At 30.4% G+C, this 19,671-nt stretch overlaps 2 protein-coding genes across 3 annotated transcripts; one reads left to right on the top strand and one right to left on the bottom strand.

The window, feature by feature from the left end:
* Positions 1-1,288: 1,288 nt before the first annotated feature.
* On the bottom strand, positions 1,289-7,633 carry LOC129607544 (major heat shock 70 kDa protein Ba-like). Of its 2 annotated transcripts, XM_055518592.1 has the most exons (2): positions 5,666-7,633; positions 1,289-1,461 (listed from the first exon to the last, which is right to left on the bottom strand). In XM_055518592.1, the coding sequence occupies exons 1-2, from the start codon at positions 7,542-7,544 to the stop codon at positions 1,391-1,393; spliced, it is 1,950 nt and encodes a 649-aa protein (XP_055374567.1). In that variant the 5' UTR covers positions 7,545-7,633; the 3' UTR covers positions 1,289-1,390. The 2 variants fall into 2 exon arrangements, with proteins under 2 accessions (XP_055374567.1, XP_055374566.1); XM_055518591.1 differs by lacking the exon at positions 1,289-1,461 and having other exon boundaries at positions 5,628-7,633.
* A 2,487-nt stretch (positions 7,634-10,120) lies between these two features.
* LOC129607543 (major heat shock 70 kDa protein Ba-like) lies at positions 10,121-12,060 on the top strand. The gene has a single exon (XM_055518590.1). The coding sequence runs from the start codon at positions 10,144-10,146 to the stop codon at positions 12,058-12,060; it is 1,917 nt and encodes a 638-aa protein (XP_055374565.1). The 5' UTR covers positions 10,121-10,143.
* The last annotated feature ends 7,611 nt before the right edge of the window (positions 12,061-19,671 follow it).

The following is a 19,671-nucleotide window of genomic DNA, read 5'->3' as shown; positions in this document are numbered from 1 at the left end:
CAGCGAGATTTCGAAATTATTCAAATTATAAAATTTTAGGTAATTAGTAAGCTGAAGACTAATTATTACAATCTGACTCTTTCGAAATTTGATACACTGTTTATGATTTAAAGTGTAATAGGATTAAAATTCTTTAACCTTAATGTTGTTTACATAAAGTAAACCATTTATGTGCCACAGCGAATTTAATTTGAATATTTATTTGAATATGAAGAATCTTTCTGTTGCAATAAATAAAAATATTTAATAGATTTACAATTATCGGACTATTTCGCAAATAATATTAGCTTTCAAAAAATATTTGCTACAAGTGCTTATTTTGTTCATTTTACAACTCTACTTTCCAGTTTTTTACCTTATATTTATATAGAAACGATTGAAAACCTAACAATGAGAGTACATCAACTTTTATGTTTACATTGGTAAATTTTTGTGTTAAGTATTGGTACAGTATTCATACTTTTAAAAATAAAAAACCAAAAAGCATAATAATAAAAAATAAATAAAAATATTTATAAGGAAAGAACACAGTAAAGGTAAAACAAAATTTGAAAAACGACCGGTTTATACTTTCAAAACGATTTTATATTTTACGCTTTTACACACACATGTAAATAATTATATTTCACATAGTGTGAATACGTTTAGAATATATTTTATATGTAGTATTATTCGTAAGTTAGTAACAATAACTACGATATGTACATATGTATGTGTGGTTGTGTGATGTATGTTTAAGAATTAGTATATTTAATTAAACAGTTCCAATATTCCAGTGGACTTTGTTAAATTTCAGATAGTACCTATATTCTTTTCATTCTATATTTTAGTTTTAAGTGTTGTCGTGATACTTCACAAAATTAAACAGGTGTACCAAAGAAACAATTTTATATTTAAATACTAAGAAAAATAATTATTAAGTCTTCCTATGTGCATTACAACGATAGAGAACACGCAAAATTGGAGAATGAAATCTTTATAATTTTATTATTCGAAATTTTATCAAGAATAAATTATACCCTCCTTAGTATAGAATTATAAATATTAAAATTTTATTTTTACACAATTAAAATATAAACCAACTGAATATAAGAGGTTTCCAAAACTTATAGAAGGTTTTCTATTTTTAAAATAAATACCAGTAAACATTTGTTTTTTAAATTAAAATTTATTTTTAAATACATACTTCTAATTTCTACAATAAATTAATATGCTAAAATTATAAATTATTATAAACATTTTAACAATTATAGGAAATTTAATTAATTTAATATTTTCTAACTAAATTTTTACAGTCTTTTAAAAATTTATCTAATAACAAAATCATTGTCTAATTTAATACAGTTATTCAATAAATTAACGGAATAGTAAAGTTAAGCGCATTGTTAAATTAGTCTACTTCTTCTACTGTTGGTCCTGATCTTGAACCTCCAAAACCACCTGCTTGCGTACCACAACCGCCTGCTTGCGTCTGTGAACTACCTTGATGCAATTTTGTCATGATTGGACTACAAACTTTACTGATTTCTTTCATTTTATCCTCATATTCTTCTTTTTCAGCTAAAGTGTTATTATCCAACCACTTGACTGTTTCATCACACCATTGCATTACTTGGTCTTTTTCTGATTTCGTTAATTTATCTCCGGCTTGTTCAACTGCTTGTTTAACACTAAATACATATCCTTCTAAACTATTGCGGGCAGTAATTTTTTGACGTTGCTTCTCATCTTCTTCTTGATATCGTTCGGCTTCTGAAACCATTCTGTCTATTTCTGCTTGAGATAATCGTCCTTTATCATTCTTGATTGTAATATTTTTCTCTTTACCAGTACTCATTTCTTTAGCAGAAACAGTTAATATACCATTTGCATCCATATCAAATGTTACATCAATTTTTGGTACCCCTCTTGGTGCTGGTGGTATACCAGATAAATCAAAGTTTCCTAGCAAATTGTTGTCTTTTGTCATTGCTCTTTCTCCTTCAAATACTTGAATGCTAACTCCAGGTTGGTTATCTGAGTATGTAGAGAAAGTTTGTGTTTGTTTGCATGGAATCCTTGAATTTCTTTCGATTATTTTTGTCATTACTCCACCAGCTGTTTCAATACCAAGAGAAAGTGGTGCAACATCTACTAAAAGTACATCTTGTATTTTAGAATCTTTACTGCCTGTCAGAATGGCTGCTTGGATTGCTGCTCCATAAGCAACAGCTTCATCAGGATTAATTGATAAATTTAATGACTTGCCATTGAAGAATTGTTGTAAAAGATTTTGAACTTTTGGAATTCGGGTTGATCCTCCAACCAACACAATGTCGTGAATTTGACTTTTATCCATTTTTGCATCATTTAATGCCTTCTCAACTGGATGTAATGTTGATCTGAATAAATCTGCACAAAGTTCTTCAAATCTTGCACGAGATATTTTCGTGTAAAAATCAACACCTTCAAACAGAGCATCAATTTCTATTGAAGCTTCAGTGCTTGATGAAAGAGTTCGTTTCGCTCGTTCAGCGGCGGTTCTCAAACGACGCAAGGCTCTTGGATTTGAACGGAGATCTTTCTTATATTTTCTCTTAAATTCTTCTGCGAAATGGTTGACCAATCTATTATCAAAATCTTCTCCACCTAAATGTGTATCTCCAGCTGTAGCTCTTACTTCAAATAGAGATCCTTCGTCAATTGTTAAAATTGAGACGTCAAATGTTCCACCACCCAAATCAAAGATTAACACATTTTTTTCACCAGATAAATTTTTATCTAATCCATACGCTAAAGCGGCAGCTGTTGGCTCATTAATTATTCTGAGAACATTTAAGCCCGCTATGGCACCAGCATCTTTTGTGGCTTGTCTTTGAGAATCGTTGAAATATGCTGGCACAGTAATTACAGCATCTTTAACAGTTTCGCCAAGGTATGCTTCTGCAGTTTCTTTCATCTTAGTTAAAACCATTGAACTAATTTCTTCTGGTGAAAATCGTTTTGTTTCTCCTTTGAATTCTGCACAAATTTTTGGTTTCCCATTGTCGCTAACTACTTTGAATGGCCAATGTTTGACGTCTTCTTGAATTTTAGGATCATTGTATTTTCGTCCAATTAATCTTTTGGCATCAAAAATTGTATTTTTGGGATTCATTGCTACTTGATTCTTAGCTGCATCTCCAATTAAACGCTCAGAGTCTGTAAATGCAACATAGCTTGGTGTTGTTCTATTTCCTTGGTCGTTAGCAATGATTTCCACTTTTCCGTGTTGAAAAACTCCAACACAGGAGTATGTTGTTCCTAAATCAATTCCAACTGCTGGCATTTTGTATTTTTTTACTTTGTACTTTCTTTTTTCAATATAATAATCACTTAAATTTGAAGAAATTTTCAAAACTTTTTGTAATGTTTTGATTTTAATGTTTTCGCTTGTTTTTTTAATTCAATACTGAATCGAGTTGAACGATGTACGGGTTTATATATGATTTTATAAAATTAAAGAAATTTCCAGATATTGAAAGAGAAATTTCTAGATCTTTCAAGATATTTTTTAAGCATTCAATAAAATAACAGATATAAAGAATTTTCTGTTAATAAAATTATGGTTTTATATTTTTGTTGAGTAAGAAGGAGACGAAAAATCACAAAATCTGTTAATGAAAATTTCTGTTAACTGTGATGAATTTTTGCTAATGTGTTAGTGGTAGTGCTGTTATTTTAAATTGCTGTAATGCAAACTTTGTAATGCACTTTTGGTTTCAACTATACTTACATATTTTAATAAATCTAGAACAGAGTAAGGATAAAATACCAAAAATGTAATGGTGTCTATTATAAGAACACAGAAATTATTTTCTGTGTATTTAGTGGACAGAAAATTTTTATATTTTTCGACATTATTTTCGTCCGTTATAGAATCTAGATTCTAGAAAATTCAAAAATATTCCAGAAAATTAAAATACGAGTGGCAATTTTGAGCCTGAAAATTTTAAAATTCTACTTGTTCTATAGAAGGATATAACGGAAATTTCGTTAACCAAAACTCTTTATGTTAACGTTATCAACTGTTTTGCTGCATGGATGTCTATACATATGAATACGTGTGAAAGCCTGGAAATTTAATTTGTATAACAACTATTTTATGTTAGAGGAAACCGGGATTTAAAAACAAAATTTCATAGCATAAAAATATTTATAGCTAACTAGAGAGGAGCTTTTAAGTAACTTACTTTTCTAATACTTTCAATTACGTTAACTAGAGAATGCGAATTTGGCTTAAAATTAGAATCAACTACATGATTACAGCAAAGCCAAAAATACCCCTTTAATTTTGAGTTCACTCTAGTTTTATTTGAGTCTCATTTTGGGGCTAGCACCTTCTTGATACATTGTTAACAGTCTCTTAGTGTTTGCAAAGAAAATCTATGAAGTTTGGACTGCATACGAAATAGGTATGCATGTGGCGCATTCAGATACCGTGACTTCAATAATGCGTTCACGACGTAAATTTTACAAAGTATCAAGTTCCAAAAAGTTTAGTAAAAGCTCTTGACATTGTACACTTTCCCTAAATGCGTTTTATACGTAGTGGAGACGTAAAATAAAAGTAAATCGGGTATCGAAAAAATCGAGCACTATTTTCTTATACCTTGTCATATAAATGTTGCCATAAATAACCAATTAAATAAATTAGCATTTTACTAATAACTAGCAATAAAGTGCTAGTTATTAAGTTTTTTTCCTAAAATGCAGCATAAAAATGCAATGTTTTTAATGACTTGGTAATGTTTGTTAAAAATTATCATTTGCACAGAACTTTAAATTGAACTTTTCAAACAAACGTCAAAGTATGTAATAATATTATAAAAATTGTATTCCAAAATGTACGAAAAGCTTTAGTAGTTTTTATTACAATGTAAAGGTATTGAAAGCTCTGAGACGGTACTACAACCGTATTAATACGGTACTTAAATCTTTTTACAGCATTATTGAAGTCACGGATAGTTTTACTTACTTTTGTAAAACTTTTAGTTGATAGTACTGGGTTTTATTTCGAAGTACGTTTTGTAAGGAAAAGTTTATTATAAAAAGAACGTATAGTGAACACATCAAAATTTTTTGGAAATTAAAGGTGAGCTAAGAAACCTTATGTAACTCTCGTAGGTAATGCAAAACTAAAACAATACAATGTCAATGTTGAGGATTTAAAATGTTAGAGAAAAAAAAAATTAGAGGAAATTATAATGTTTATTTGGAATGGATGAAATAAATTGTTCCATTAGCGTAATTTTACTCATACAATGTCAAAATCTGTCATCTCATGTACAAATAAACTTATGGAATAATTGTAAAAGAGGGCTTTGTTATTCCCTACTAGATTTTAAGATAAGGGTGTCCAAAACTCAAAAGACTTTCTATTTTTAAAATAAATACCAGTAAACATTTGTTTTTTAAATTAAAATTTATTTTTAAATACATACTTCTAATTTCTGCAATAAATTAATATGCTAAAATTATAAATTATAAACATTTTAACAATTATAGGAAATTTAATTAATTTAATATTTTCTAACTAAATTTTTTACAGTCTTTTAAAAATTTGTCTAATAACATAATCTTCAACTAAAATTAAGCGATTTGTTAAATTAATCTACTTCTTCTACTGTTGGTCCTGGTCTTGAACCTCCAAAACCACCTGCTTGCGTACCACAACCTCCTGCTTGCGTCTGTGAGCTACCTTGATGCAATTTTGTCATGATTGGACTACAAACTTTACTAAGTTCTTTCATTTTATCCTCATATTCTTCTTTTTCAGCTAAAGTGTTATTATCCAACCATTTGACTGTTTCATCACACCATTGCATTACTTGGTCTTTATCTGATTTTGTTAATTTATCTCCGGCTTGTTCAACTGCTTGTTTAACACTAAATACATATCCTTCTAAACTATTGCGGGCAGTAATTTTTTGACGTTGTTTCTCATCTTCCTCTTGATATCGTTCGGCTTCTGAAACCATTCTGTCTATTTCTGCTTGAGATAATCGTCCTTTATCATTCTTGATTGTAATATTTTTCTCTTTACCAGTACTCATTTCTTTAGCAGAAACAGTTAATATACCATTTGCATCCATATCAAATGTTACATCAATTTTTGGTACCCCTCTTGGTGCTGGTGGTATACCAGATAAATCAAAGTTTCCTAGCAAATTGTTGTCTTTTGTCATTGCTCTTTCTCCTTCAAATACTTGAATGCTAACTCCAGGTTGGTTATCTGAGTATGTAGAGAAAGTTTGTGTTTGTTTGCATGGAATCCTTGAATTTCTTTCGATTATTTTTGTCATTACTCCACCAGCTGTTTCAATACCAAGAGAAAGTGGTGCAACATCTACTAAAAGTACATCTTGTATTTTGGAATCTTTACTGCCTGTTAGAATGGCTGCTTGGATTGCTGCTCCATAAGCAACAGCTTCATCAGGATTAATTGATAAATTTAATGACTTGCCATTGAAGAATTGTTGTAAAAGATTTTGAACTTTTGGAATTCGGGTTGATCCTCCAACCAACACAATATCGTGAATTTGACTTTTATCCATTTTTGCATCATTTAATGCCTTCTCAACTGGATGTAATGTTGATCTGAATAAATCTGCACAAAGTTCTTCAAATCTTGCCCGAGATATTTTCGTGTAAAAATCAACACCTTCAAACAGAGCATCAATTTCTATTGAAGCTTCAGTGCTTGATGAAAGAGTTCGTTTCGCTCGTTCAGCGGCGGTTCTCAAACGACGCAAGGCTCTTGGATTTGAACGGAGATCTTTCTTATATTTTCTCTTAAATTCTTCTGCGAAATGGTTGACCAATCTATTATCAAAATCTTCTCCACCTAAATGTGTATCTCCAGCCGTAGCTCTTACTTCAAATAAAGATCCTTCATCAATTGTTAAAATTGAGACGTCAAATGTTCCACCACCCAAATCAAAGATTAACACATTTTTTTCACCAGATAAATTTTTATCTAATCCATAGGCTAAAGCGGCAGCTGTTGGCTCATTAATTATTCTGAGAACATTTAAGCCCGCTATGGCACCAGCATCTTTTGTGGCTTGTCTTTGAGAATCGTTGAAATATGCTGGCACAGTAATTACAGCATCTTTAACAGTTTCGCCAAGGTATGCTTCTGCAGTTTCTTTCATCTTAGTTAAAACCATTGAACTAATTTCTTCTGGTGAAAATCGTTTTGTTTCTCCTTTGAATTCTGCACAAATTTTTGGTTTCCCATTGTCGCTAACTACTTTGAATGGCCAATGTTTGACGTCTTCTTGAATTTTAGGATCATTGTATTTTCGTCCAATTAATCTTTTGGCATCAAAAATTGTATTTTTGGGATTCATTGCTACTTGATTCTTAGCTGCATCTCCAATTAAACGCTCAGAATCTGTAAATGCAACATAGCTTGGTGTTGTTCTATTTCCTTGGTCGTTAGCAATGATTTCCACTTTTCCGTGTTGAAAAACTCCAACACAGGAGTATGTTGTTCCTAAATCAATTCCAACTGCTGGCATTTTGTATTTTTTTACTTTGTACTTTCTTTTTTCAATATAATAATCACTTAAATTTGAAGAAATTTTCAAAACTCTTTGTAATGTTTTGATTTTAATGTTTTCGCTTGTTTTTTTAATTCAATACTGAATCGAGTTGAACGATGTACGGGTTTATATATGATTTTATAAAATTAAAGAAATTTCCAGATATTGAAAGAGAAATTTCTAGATCTTTCAAGATATTTTTTAAGCATTCAATAAAATAACAGATATAGAGAATTTTCGGATCTCCTATACTTAGTCCTAACAGATGTGGCAAAATAACAGTAACAGAGTTCATCCAGTTCATTCATTGAGTAATCATTTACATAACATTCAACATTGCAAAGCTCACGACCTTTTTCTAACATAAAGCCATTTTCATACAAAAAAATTATCAAAAGTTGTTTTGCCTTGATCACTTTCCCATTCTCTCATCTTTTGTTCTTTCTTCTCATTAAAATTAGAAAACGGAATTGTTGTTGCTATTGGTTCTAATTTATTATTTATAACCATTTGAACAAAACAGAGATAAAGAAAAATATTGCAAATAAAAAACTCAAAATGTGATATCGTGGTTCGTGAGATCATAATTCATAGAGATATGTATACATTTTTTTCTCTTTCATAATGAAATGAGTGATAATAATATATTTCATATTTTATGTAATTGTATGTACATATTAATATTAATATAATTGGACATTTCATATTTAATTACACAAAATTAATTACATAAACAAACAAACATTAACATTATCTTATTTTCCCTTTATGTGTGAGTTGGAAATATTTTAATTCATGTAAGGAAGAGCTAAAGAAACTAAAATTGCAAGTATATAAAAGTGAGTGAACTAAATATTAATATTTATTTTAGAACATCTTTGATTCAATTTTATCAGGTCCAAACTACCTATCTATCTATCTGGTGTTTACTTAACATTCTAAGGCGCATAATTAATACCTTACCTCATCTTATTCAAATAAGTATATACTTTTTCTGCTCTAATAATACATATACCAAAAATAAGATTTTACGTCAACTTTCCTTTTTGATTTTTTGTTCATATCAAAAATAAAACGAATATCTATGACTCGTTTGAAAATAGAGTTGAGTGGAGTTACTTAGTTTCTTGAAAACTTATTAAAAATCTGTACGCATTATGTAGATACATACTAAATAAAATAATACGAGTACAAGTTTCTGAAATGAAAGGACATATTTTGTAGATGTATGCATTATGAGTAAGTAAAGAAGTAAAGTTGACGTAAAATCTTATTTTTGGTATATGTATTATTAGAGCAGAAAAAGTATATACTTATTTGAATAAGATGAGGTAAGGTATTAATTATGCGCCTTAGAATGTTAAGTAAACACCAGATAGATAGATAGGTAGTTTGGACCTGATAAAATTGAATCAAAGATGTTCTAAAATAAATATTAATATTTAGTTCACTCACTTTTATATACTTGCAATTTTAGTTTCTTTAGCTCTTCCTTACATGAATTAAAATATTTCCAACTCACACATAAAGGGAAAATAAGATAATGTTAATGTTTGTTTGTTTATGTAATTAATTTTGTGTAATTAAATATGAAATGTCCAATTATATTAATATTAATATGTACATACAATTACATAAAATATGAAATATATTATTATCACTCATTTCATTATGAAAGAGAAAAAAATGTATACATATCTCTATGAATTATGATCTCACGAACCACGATATCACATTTTGAGTTTTTTATTTGCAATATTTTTCTTTATCTCTGTTTAATTCAAATGGTTATAAATAATAAATTAGAACCAATAGCAACAACAATTCCGTTTTCTAATTTTAATGAGAAGAAAGAACAAAAGATGAGAGAATGGGAAAGTGATCAAGGCAAAACAACTTTTGATAATTTTTTTGTATGAAAATGGCTTTATGTTAGAAAAAGGTCGTGAGCTTTGCAATGTTGAATGTTATGTAAATCATTACTCAATGAATGAACTGGATGAACTCTGTTACTGTTATTTTGCCACATCTGTTAGGACTAAGTATAGGAGATCCAAAATTAGCATTACAGCAATTTAATATAAACAAAATTTAATCTGTAATATTTTACTTCTAACTGTAATTTTGTATTATAATTTCCGTCAACTAATAAAAATTAAATCGAAATAACAGCACTACCAGTAACAGATGTTACAGAGTATTTTACATTAGCAAAAATTCTTCACAGCTAACAGAAATTTTCATTAACAGATTTTGTGATTTTTTGTCTCCTTCTTACTCAAGAAAATTATAAAACAATATTTTTATTAACAGAAAATTCTCTATATCTGTTATTTTATTGAATGCTTAAAAAATATCTTGAAAGATCTAGAAATTTCTCTTTCAATATCTGGAAATTTCTTTAATTTTATAAAATCATATATAAACCCGTACATCGTTCAACTCGATTCAGTATTGAATTAAAAAAACAAGCGAAAACATTAAAATCAAAACATTACAAAAAGTTTTGAAAATTTCTTCAAATTTAAGTGATTATTATATTGAAAAAAGAAAGTACAAAGTAAAAAAATACAAAATGCCAGCAGTTGGAATTGATTTAGGAACAACATACTCCTGTGTTGGAGTTTTTCAACACGGAAAAGTGGAAATCATTGCTAACGACCAAGGAAATAGAACAACACCAAGCTATGTTGCATTTACAGATTCTGAGCGTTTAATTGGAGATGCAGCTAAGAATCAAGTAGCAATGAATCCCAAAAATACAATTTTTGATGCCAAAAGATTAATTGGACGAAAATACAATGATCCTAAAATTCAAGAAGACGTCAAACATTGGCCATTCAAAGTAGTTAGCGACAATGGGAAACCAAAAATTTGTGCAGAATTCAAAGGAGAAACAAAACGATTTTCACCAGAAGAAATTAGTTCAATGGTTTTAACTAAGATGAAAGAAACTGCAGAAGCATACCTTGGCGAAACTGTTAAAGATGCTGTAATTACTGTGCCAGCATATTTCAACGATTCTCAAAGACAAGCCACAAAAGATGCTGGTGCCATAGCGGGCTTAAATGTTCTCAGAATAATTAATGAGCCAACAGCTGCCGCTTTAGCGTATGGATTAGATAAAAATTTATCTGGTGAAAAAAATGTGTTAATCTTTGATTTGGGTGGTGGAACATTTGACGTCTCAATTTTAACAATTGATGAAGGATCTTTATTTGAAGTAAGAGCTACGGCTGGAGATACACATTTAGGTGGAGAAGATTTTGATAATAGATTGGTCAACCATTTCGCAGAAGAATTTAAGAGAAAATATAAGAAAGATCTCCGTTCAAATCCAAGAGCCTTGCGTCGTTTGAGAACCGCCGCTGAACGAGCGAAACGAACTCTTTCATCAAGCACTGAAGCTTCAATAGAAATTGATGCTCTGTTTGAAGGTGTTGATTTTTACACGAAAATATCTCGGGCAAGATTTGAAGAACTTTGTGCAGATTTATTCAGATCAACATTACATCCAGTTGAGAAGGCATTAAATGATGCAAAAATGGATAAAAGTCAAATTCACGACATTGTGTTGGTTGGAGGATCAACCCGAATTCCAAAAGTTCAAAATCTTTTACAACAATTCTTCAATGGCAAGTCATTAAATTTATCAATTAATCCTGATGAAGCTGTTGCTTATGGAGCAGCAATCCAAGCAGCCATTCTAACAGGCAGTAAAGATTCCAAAATACAAGATGTACTTTTAGTAGATGTTGCACCACTTTCTCTTGGTATTGAAACAGCTGGTGGAGTAATGACAAAAATAATCGAAAGAAATTCAAGGATTCCATGCAAACAAACACAAACTTTCTCTACATACTCAGATAACCAACCTGGAGTTAGCATTCAAGTATTTGAAGGAGAAAGAGCAATGACAAAAGACAACAATTTGCTAGGAAACTTTGATTTATCTGGTATACCACCAGCACCAAGAGGGGTACCAAAAATTGATGTAACTTTTGATATGGATGCAAATGGTATATTAACTGTTTCTGCTAAAGAAATGAGTACTGGTAAAGAGAAAAATATTACAATCAAGAATGATAAAGGACGATTATCTCAAGCAGAAATAGACAGAATGGTTTCAGAAGCCGAACGATATCAAGAGGAAGATGAGAAACAACGTCAAAAAATTACTGCCCGCAATAGTTTAGAAGGATATGTATTTAGTGTTAAACAAGCAGTTGAACAAGCCGGAGATAAATTAACAAAATCAGATAAAGACCAAGTAATGCAATGGTGTGATGAAACAGTCAAGTGGTTGGATAATAACACTTTAGCTGAAAAAGAAGAATATGAGGATAAAATGAAAGAACTTAGTAAAGTTTGTAGTCCAATCATGACAAAATTGCATCAAGGTAGCTCACAGACGCAAGCAGGCGGTTGTGGTACGCAAGCAGGTGGTTTTGGAGGCTCAAGGCCAGGACCAACAGTAGAAGAAGTAGATTAATTTTAAAAATTGATTAATTTGTGAAAATATGTTAATTTTAATGCTCAATGATTTTGTATTAAAGTGTTAGAAGACTGTAAAATAATTATTTAAAATTACATATATTGGCCATATAGTTATTAAAATATTTGTGATATATGATTTTAGTAGTCTGATTAAATAGAAAAATCAATAATATGAAATAAATTATTTCTTATTTTAAAAATACATATATTCGTATTTTTTTTTTTTTTTTTTAATTTTTTCACTTAAGCTGAATTAAATTTTTATTAGATGAGAAAAATCCTAATGAACCTGCAAATTTTTCGTTAATTATTTAATTATTTTTATCTAGAATTTTCGTAAAGCCGGCTACTTGAGTCGAAAGGTAAAAGGCCATACATAATTTTTCTTAATCTGTAACCCCTTTATATGATCTGGTGCAGCTAACTAAACAAGCGTTCTATAACAACATCGCACTTTGAAAAACTGTTTTTAAAATGATAGTTTTGTTTATATTGGCGCATAAAGTTCGAAAAATGTACTTAATATGATGCTTTCTTATTCTCGTTAATAATTTTATTATAAGTTAATACCTACATGCATACGTAAAATAATAGAAAAATTTTTAAAAAACCATTTACAATATTTAAGTATGTACACATGTATATTATCACACTAGTAGACACCAAAGTTCAAATATGTGCATAACATATACATATATTATAAATTTACCACTCTGATTATAACGCTAGGAAAGAAACATTCAACAAGCTGTCATACAACTTTAACAATAAAGTTTTTGGTAATATTTCGGAAACTGTAAAGTGTATACATTATTCCAATTTTGCCTAAGGGGGTGAGAAAATGGGGCCTACACTAGTAAAATTTGGTTGTGGTTTTACACTACCATTCTAAACAAAATTACATTTAACCCATAAAAATTACATTGTACGCAAATAAAGTACTAGTAAATAAACACATAAGAATGTGGCAGCATTCTGAAATATTCGTACGGGTAAGGGTATAGCATAGCTGACGCGGTCACCTTTTTTTTCTCGTTTCGTTTATTAATAGCAAACATTCTTCACACTCACGAAAAATATTAATTTTAAAATAGAAATAATAAACACCAACTGAAGAGCTAACGTACCTATGTACATACAATCTATAATGTACTTGTATATATACATAAATATATACGAGCCTATAACACACAACATTCTTATTTCTGAGTATGTATGTACATATGTACATACATATTTTTCATTCATGAAACTTTTATTAGACTTTAATACCAACATTTTATTATGAATTTTTATACTATAAATAAAATCGCATCTTGCCAAAATATAACAGATGTTTCGAGTTTAACAAAAATAATTTCTGGATATTTCTATTTTGAATTTTCTAGATCATTTATGAGTTATACATATACATTTCTGTATATAACATAACTTTTACAGCAAATATAAACTTATTGCATACAGGTATTTTTTATTTTATTTTATAGAAATAACAGTTCACAAAACAGAAATTTGCTGCTCAGACAATTTAAAACGAAAAAAGTCGAAACATTTTCATATACACTTTGAATACTAGAGTAGCAGATACTAATGAACTTTAAAATCACACTTAAATTTTTGAATAAATAAATTCATATTCATGTAAGCATAACAACAGCGTATATCAAAAGTATTTGTCGCGAAACTTAAACTTTCAACATCAGTGATATAACAGTAATACAATTGTATCGTCGTTACATAATTGCAATTGTTAAATTTAAGGATCTCCTATACTTAGTCCTAACAGATGTGGCAAAATAACAGTAACAGAGTTCATCCAGTTCATTCATTGAGTAATGATTTACATAACATTCAACATTGCAAAGCTCACGACCTTTTTCTAACATAAAGCCATTTTCATACAAAAAAATTATCAAAAGTTGTTTTGCCTTGATCACTTTCCCATTCTCTCATCTTTTGTTCTTTCTTCCCATTAAAATTAGAAAACGGAATTGTATATATCTAATAATATACCAAAAATAAGATTTTACGTCAACTTTACTTCTTTACTTACTCATAATGCATACATCTACAAAATATGTCCTTTCATTTCAGAAACTTGTACTCGTATTATTTTATTTAGTATGTATCTACATAATGCGTACAGATTTTTAATAAGTTTTCAAGAAACTAAGTAACTCCACTCAACTCTATTTTCAAACGAGTCATAGATATTCGTTTTATTTTTAATATGAACAAAAAATCAAAAAGGAAAGTTGACGTAAAATCTTATTTTTGGTATATTATTAGAGCAGAAAAAGTATATACTTATTTGAATAAGATGAGGTAAGGTATTAATTATGCGCCTTAGAATGTTAAGTAAACACCAGATAGATAGATAGGTAGTTTGGACCTGATAAAATGGAATCAAAGATGTTCTAAAATAAATATTAATATTTAGTTCACTCACTTTTATATACTTGCAATTTTAGTTTCTTTAGCTCTTCCTTACATGAATTAAAATATTTCCAACTCACACATAAAGGGAAAATAAGATAATGTTAATGTTTGTTTGTTTATGTAATTAATTTTGTGTAATTAAATATGAAATGTCCAATTATATTAATATTAATATGTACATACAATTACATAAAATATGAAATATATTATTATCACTCATTTCATTATGAAAGAGAAAAAAATGTATACATATCTCTATGAATTATGATCTCACGAACCACGATATCACATTTTGAGTTTTTTATTTGCAATATTTTTCTTTATCTCTGTTTTATTCAAATGGTTATAAATAATAAATTAGAACCAATAGCAACAACAATTCCGTTTTCTAATTTTAATGGGAAGAAAGAACAAAAGATGAGAGAATGGGAAAGTGATCAAGGCAAAACAACTTTTGATAATTTTTTTGTATGAAAATGGCTTTATGTTAGAAAAAGGTCGTGAGCTTTGCAATGTTGAATGTTATGTAAATCATTACTCAATGAATGAACTGGATGAACTCTGTTACTGTTATTTTGCCACATCTGTTAGGACTAAGTATAGGAGATCCAAATTTAACAGTTATTTTTAAATAACATTTGCATTTCAATAACAGAAAATTCTCTGTATCTGTTATTTTATTCAATGTCTACACAAAATATTTTGTTAACATGATTCGGAACATCATTCAATTCGTTTCAGTATTGAATTAAAAGAGAAAAACAAAAATATTGAAATAAAAATTTTAGATATTTTAAAAAACTGAGTTTTTATAATTTCTTAAAATTATAAAAATATCAATAATGTATTTATATATTGTGTATCATTATTCTGTGAAATACGAGTATACTTTGTTATGTTCGGTATTTAAATGTGGAAGTAAATGTTTAGAAATTCTTTAATTAATGGATAAGTTTACCGACTTTTGAAATGATTTAGAGATTTTTGATTAAAAACGTTGCTATTTTAATTGAACTTTAAACCCTTATGCTTCCATGCAAAAAATATGAAGGTGAACAGCTGCAACAAACACATGCATACATCTGGCACATAAATAAATACTCCATAGGAACACTTAGATTAATTGGAATTTTTTTCGTTGTAAGCATCAATTCAAAAATATCGCATTTTTGAAAATATTATGTAGTTTGCAAGAACCTCTTTAAAAAACCTAATTTTTTCTTTTAAATCCTAAAAAGTTATTTTTTATTTCATATGCAATTTATTAATTTCGTTTATAAAGACTTATATTTCGTTTTGTATAAAATTTTATTATATTTCTGATTGGAAAATCCATTTCTAGCCAGTAGTATGCATATGTACATACATACATACTTAAATTTTGATGAAATACTTACTACATACCCGATTTCAAAATTTATATCTTTACTATACCGCGATGATTTATTTGCTTCCTTCTTTATTTTGCGTTTACCTTTAATGTATGTATGCATTTAATATATTCATATTAAAAATATATATGTTTAATATTAAGTTTCTGTTTGATTAAGTTCTATGTGCCTCCACTAAGTTTGTACACATGTTATAAAATTCTTCAATCAAGCGGTTTCGAGCACCTAAAAATCAATAAAAATTGAATTCATATTAAATTTTGATTTGCAAATAAAATGTATCAGCTTCAGAACTCTAAACTCGGTTACATTGTTGAATTTTTCTTTTTGCATAGCTAAATTTCAAGGAATTTTATAGTTTTTCTATTTCCCTTCCATTAAAATTAATATTTTTAATATTAATCCTATTAAGCACTTCAAGATTAAAAATAATTTTTTTTTAGAATAGAATTTTTACTCTATTTATTATATTTTTTACTTTTATGAACAATTTCGTTTTAGGAAATTTGAAAATAAACAAAAGTAGTATGACATTAGTAATTATATTGATATTTTGACATAACAACAATATCAACTGTCAGTGCAATGTCAATATAAGCATTCTTTAACCAAACGATTACACCAGCTCCTTTTTATTAATAAGCTAGTTTATTAGCATATGCTACCGTAAAATAGGAACTATGAAGTATCTATAAATCCTTCCACGAAACAATTAACAAAATGTAGCTCTAGGTTAGTTTTAAAATAAAAAAATATCTTTATCAGTCCGGCCAACTATAGGGGTTGTACTGTTGCTAAGGAACTACAAAAAAGAAGAAACTCTTCAATTCAATCCAAATCAGCAACAAAGTCTGTACAGCCTAGGTCTGAGCAAAAGTTCCAATATCAGAAAAGGGATACGAGAAGTTTTGCAAATATCGTTAAAAATAATATTCCTCAGACAACCAGTTCACACACAAATATTGACGATTCAACAATTAACAAAGAAGATATACCAAGCATGCTGCAAAACATTGTAAACATGATTCACAATCTTACATTGAGGGTTAACAATATTGAAAAATTTACGTCAGGTGCAATGATCCATCGAAACCAAAATGACCAGATACAACTTTAAAATAGCTATATGGAATGTCAACGGCCTAATGGAAAAACGTCACGAGCTTGAGGTTTTCCTCCACATGCAAAACATTGACGTGTGCTTGATCTCGGAAACTCATCTTACAAGTCAATCATACATTAGCTTTAAGGGATACAATATTTACAGGACGTGCCATCCGGTGAATCAAGCAAATGGGGGTAGTGCAATATTAATAAAAGAAAATATTAGTCATGACCATGATTGTGGCATAAAATTGGACGAAATATAACTCACAGTTGTAAGAGTAAGGGTAGATGGTAAGAATTTGAATGTGGGTGCCGTTTACTGCCCTCCTAAACATAATCTTAAGAAAGCTGATTATCTTTATTTACTGAACACCATGGGTGACAAATTCATAGTCGGCGGAGATTTCAACGCCAAGCACACAGACTGGGGCTCCAGACTAATAAGCACAAAGGGAAGGGAGCTCAGATCAGCAATCGCCGCAGCTGGGTGTAACTATCACTCCACCGGAAGACCAACATACTGGCCCTCGGATATGAATAGGACGCCTGATTTACTGAACTTTTTTATTTCCAAAAAGGTGGGCTCGAACTACATCGAAATTGACGAGAGTTATGACTTGAATTCTGATCACTCAGCTGTAATTCTTACACTCAGTAACACAGTTATAAGGGAAAAGGTCAAACTCTTCCTGACTAATAACTCCACTGATTGGGTTAAATTTCGATCAGAATTAGACAGTACAATTAATCTTGACATAAGTCTGAACTCGAAACTCGACTTGGAAGTAGCAGCGGAAAATTTTAACACATTGGTGCAAAAGGCCGCATGGAGTAGTACGCATATAGTCCAACAAAAAACAAAAGGAGTTAATTACCCACTAGAAATTAGAACCTTGGTTTTGGAAAAACGACGAGCAAGAAAGCGTTGGCAGCAAACCAGAGATCCGGCACACAAATTCATCCTGAATAGACTAACGGAAAACCTGAAAGAAGAAATTAAGTTAATTAAAGAACAGTCATTCAACAATTATATTGAGAATTTGTCACCCAAAGACAATTCAGAGCATTCATTATGGAAGGCCACGAAGAAATTTGACAACCGCATCACGCATGTTCCCCCGATTCGTAAATCCGACAACTCATGGGCCAAATCCGACGCTGAAAAAGCGGAGGTTTTTGCAAATCATCTAGCCGAAATATTTACACCAAATGAGATTTATTCAAACGTGAACGTCGCATCTCCTCAAAATTCTGCTGATCAGGAAATAGGCGTAATAACCCATAAGGAGGTGTCACGCGAGATCAAAAAGAGTCTTAAAGCGAAGAAAGCTCCTGGTTTCGACTTAATAACATCTGAGGTACTGAAAAACCTACCAGCTAGGGCTATTAAAATGCTAACTTACCTGTTTAACGCCGCCTTTAAACTGAAGTACGTTCCTACGTCCTGGAAAATAGCTGAAGTCATCATGTTGCTGAAACCTGGCAAGCCGCAAAATGAGTATAAGTCATTTCTCTTCTCCCAGTGGTCTCTAAACTGTTTGAGAAACTGTTTCTGAGGAAGCTGAAAGTGTTGATTGAAGAAAGAAACGTTGTTCCAAACCATCAGTTCGGTTTTAGAGAAAAACACTCTATTGTAGAGCAGATCCATCGAATCACTGACGTAATAGAAAAGGCTCTGGAAGAAAAAGAGGTTTGTTCAGCGATGCTGATTGATGTAGCTCAGGCGTTTGATCGTGTATGGCACGAAGGATTAATTTACAAATTACATGACTTTCTACCAACTCAATTTGTCGAATTGATAAAATCGTATCTCAACGACAGACTATTTAGGGTAAGAGTGGGGGAAGATTTTTCGGAATTAAAAGAAATACATGCGGGGGTTCCACAAGGCAGCATACTGGGCCCACTATTGTTTGTTTTGTACACCAGTGACGTTCCTACTCCTCAAGGGGTCACCGTTGCTACCTTCGCAGATGATACAGCCTTACTAGCAGTTGACAAAAATTATTTAGATTCTTCTAAAAAATTGCAAAATGCAAATGACCAAATTTCAGAATGGACTACAAAGTGGAAAATAAAACTTAACGAGGCGAAGTCAACAAACATTAACTTTACAAATAGGCATATACACCAGCACGTTCCTATTTACCTAAATGGAGTACCTGTACCACACGAATCAACCGCAAAATACTTGGGCATGACACTTGATGTGAAATTAAAGTGGAAAGAACATGTTAAAATTAAGAGAAAAGAGCTGGATCAGAAATATAAAAAATTGTACTGGCTGATCGGTCGCAAATCAAAACTGTCAACGAAAAATAAGCTACTTGTCTATAATCAGGTGCTAAAACCAGTCTGGCTATATGGAATTCAACTTTGGGGCTGTGCCGCTAATCAACACATAAACATAATTCAACGTTTTCAAAACAAGGTCTTACGTAACATGGTGAATGCGCCATGGTACGTAAGAAACAGTGATTTACACCGGGATCTGAACATTCCCTGGGTCATCGACGAAATTAAAAGGCTTGCGATAAAGCATGCTGCTAAATTGGAGGAACATATTAACACGGAGGCATCGAAGTTGACCAATACATCCGGGATCACACGACGCCTGAAAAGAAAAAAGCCGTTGGACCTTCTTTAGCAACATATTGTCTACCAGAGGT

Source organism: Condylostylus longicornis, unplaced genomic scaffold (assembly GCF_029603195.1).
Source record: "Condylostylus longicornis isolate FDR11 unplaced genomic scaffold, ASM2960319v2 ptg000027l, whole genome shotgun sequence".
NCBI classification, from domain to species: domain Eukaryota; kingdom Metazoa; phylum Arthropoda; class Insecta; order Diptera; family Dolichopodidae; genus Condylostylus; species Condylostylus longicornis.
The sequence above is the reverse complement of the archived record's forward strand: the minus strand, read 5'-3'. Positions and strand labels throughout refer to the sequence as shown.

Coding starts and splice junctions, on each gene's coding strand:
- LOC129607544 (XM_055518592.1), bottom strand. CDS start 7,544: ATGCCAGCAGTTGGAATTGATTTAGGAACAACATACTCCTGTGTTGGA. Junction 1,462..5,665: donor GCAAGCAGGTGGTTTTGGAG/GTTCAAGACCAG, acceptor AGACGCAAGCAG/GCGGTTGTGGTACGCAAGCA.
- LOC129607543 (XM_055518590.1), top strand. CDS start 10,144: ATGCCAGCAGTTGGAATTGATTTAGGAACAACATACTCCTGTGTTGGA.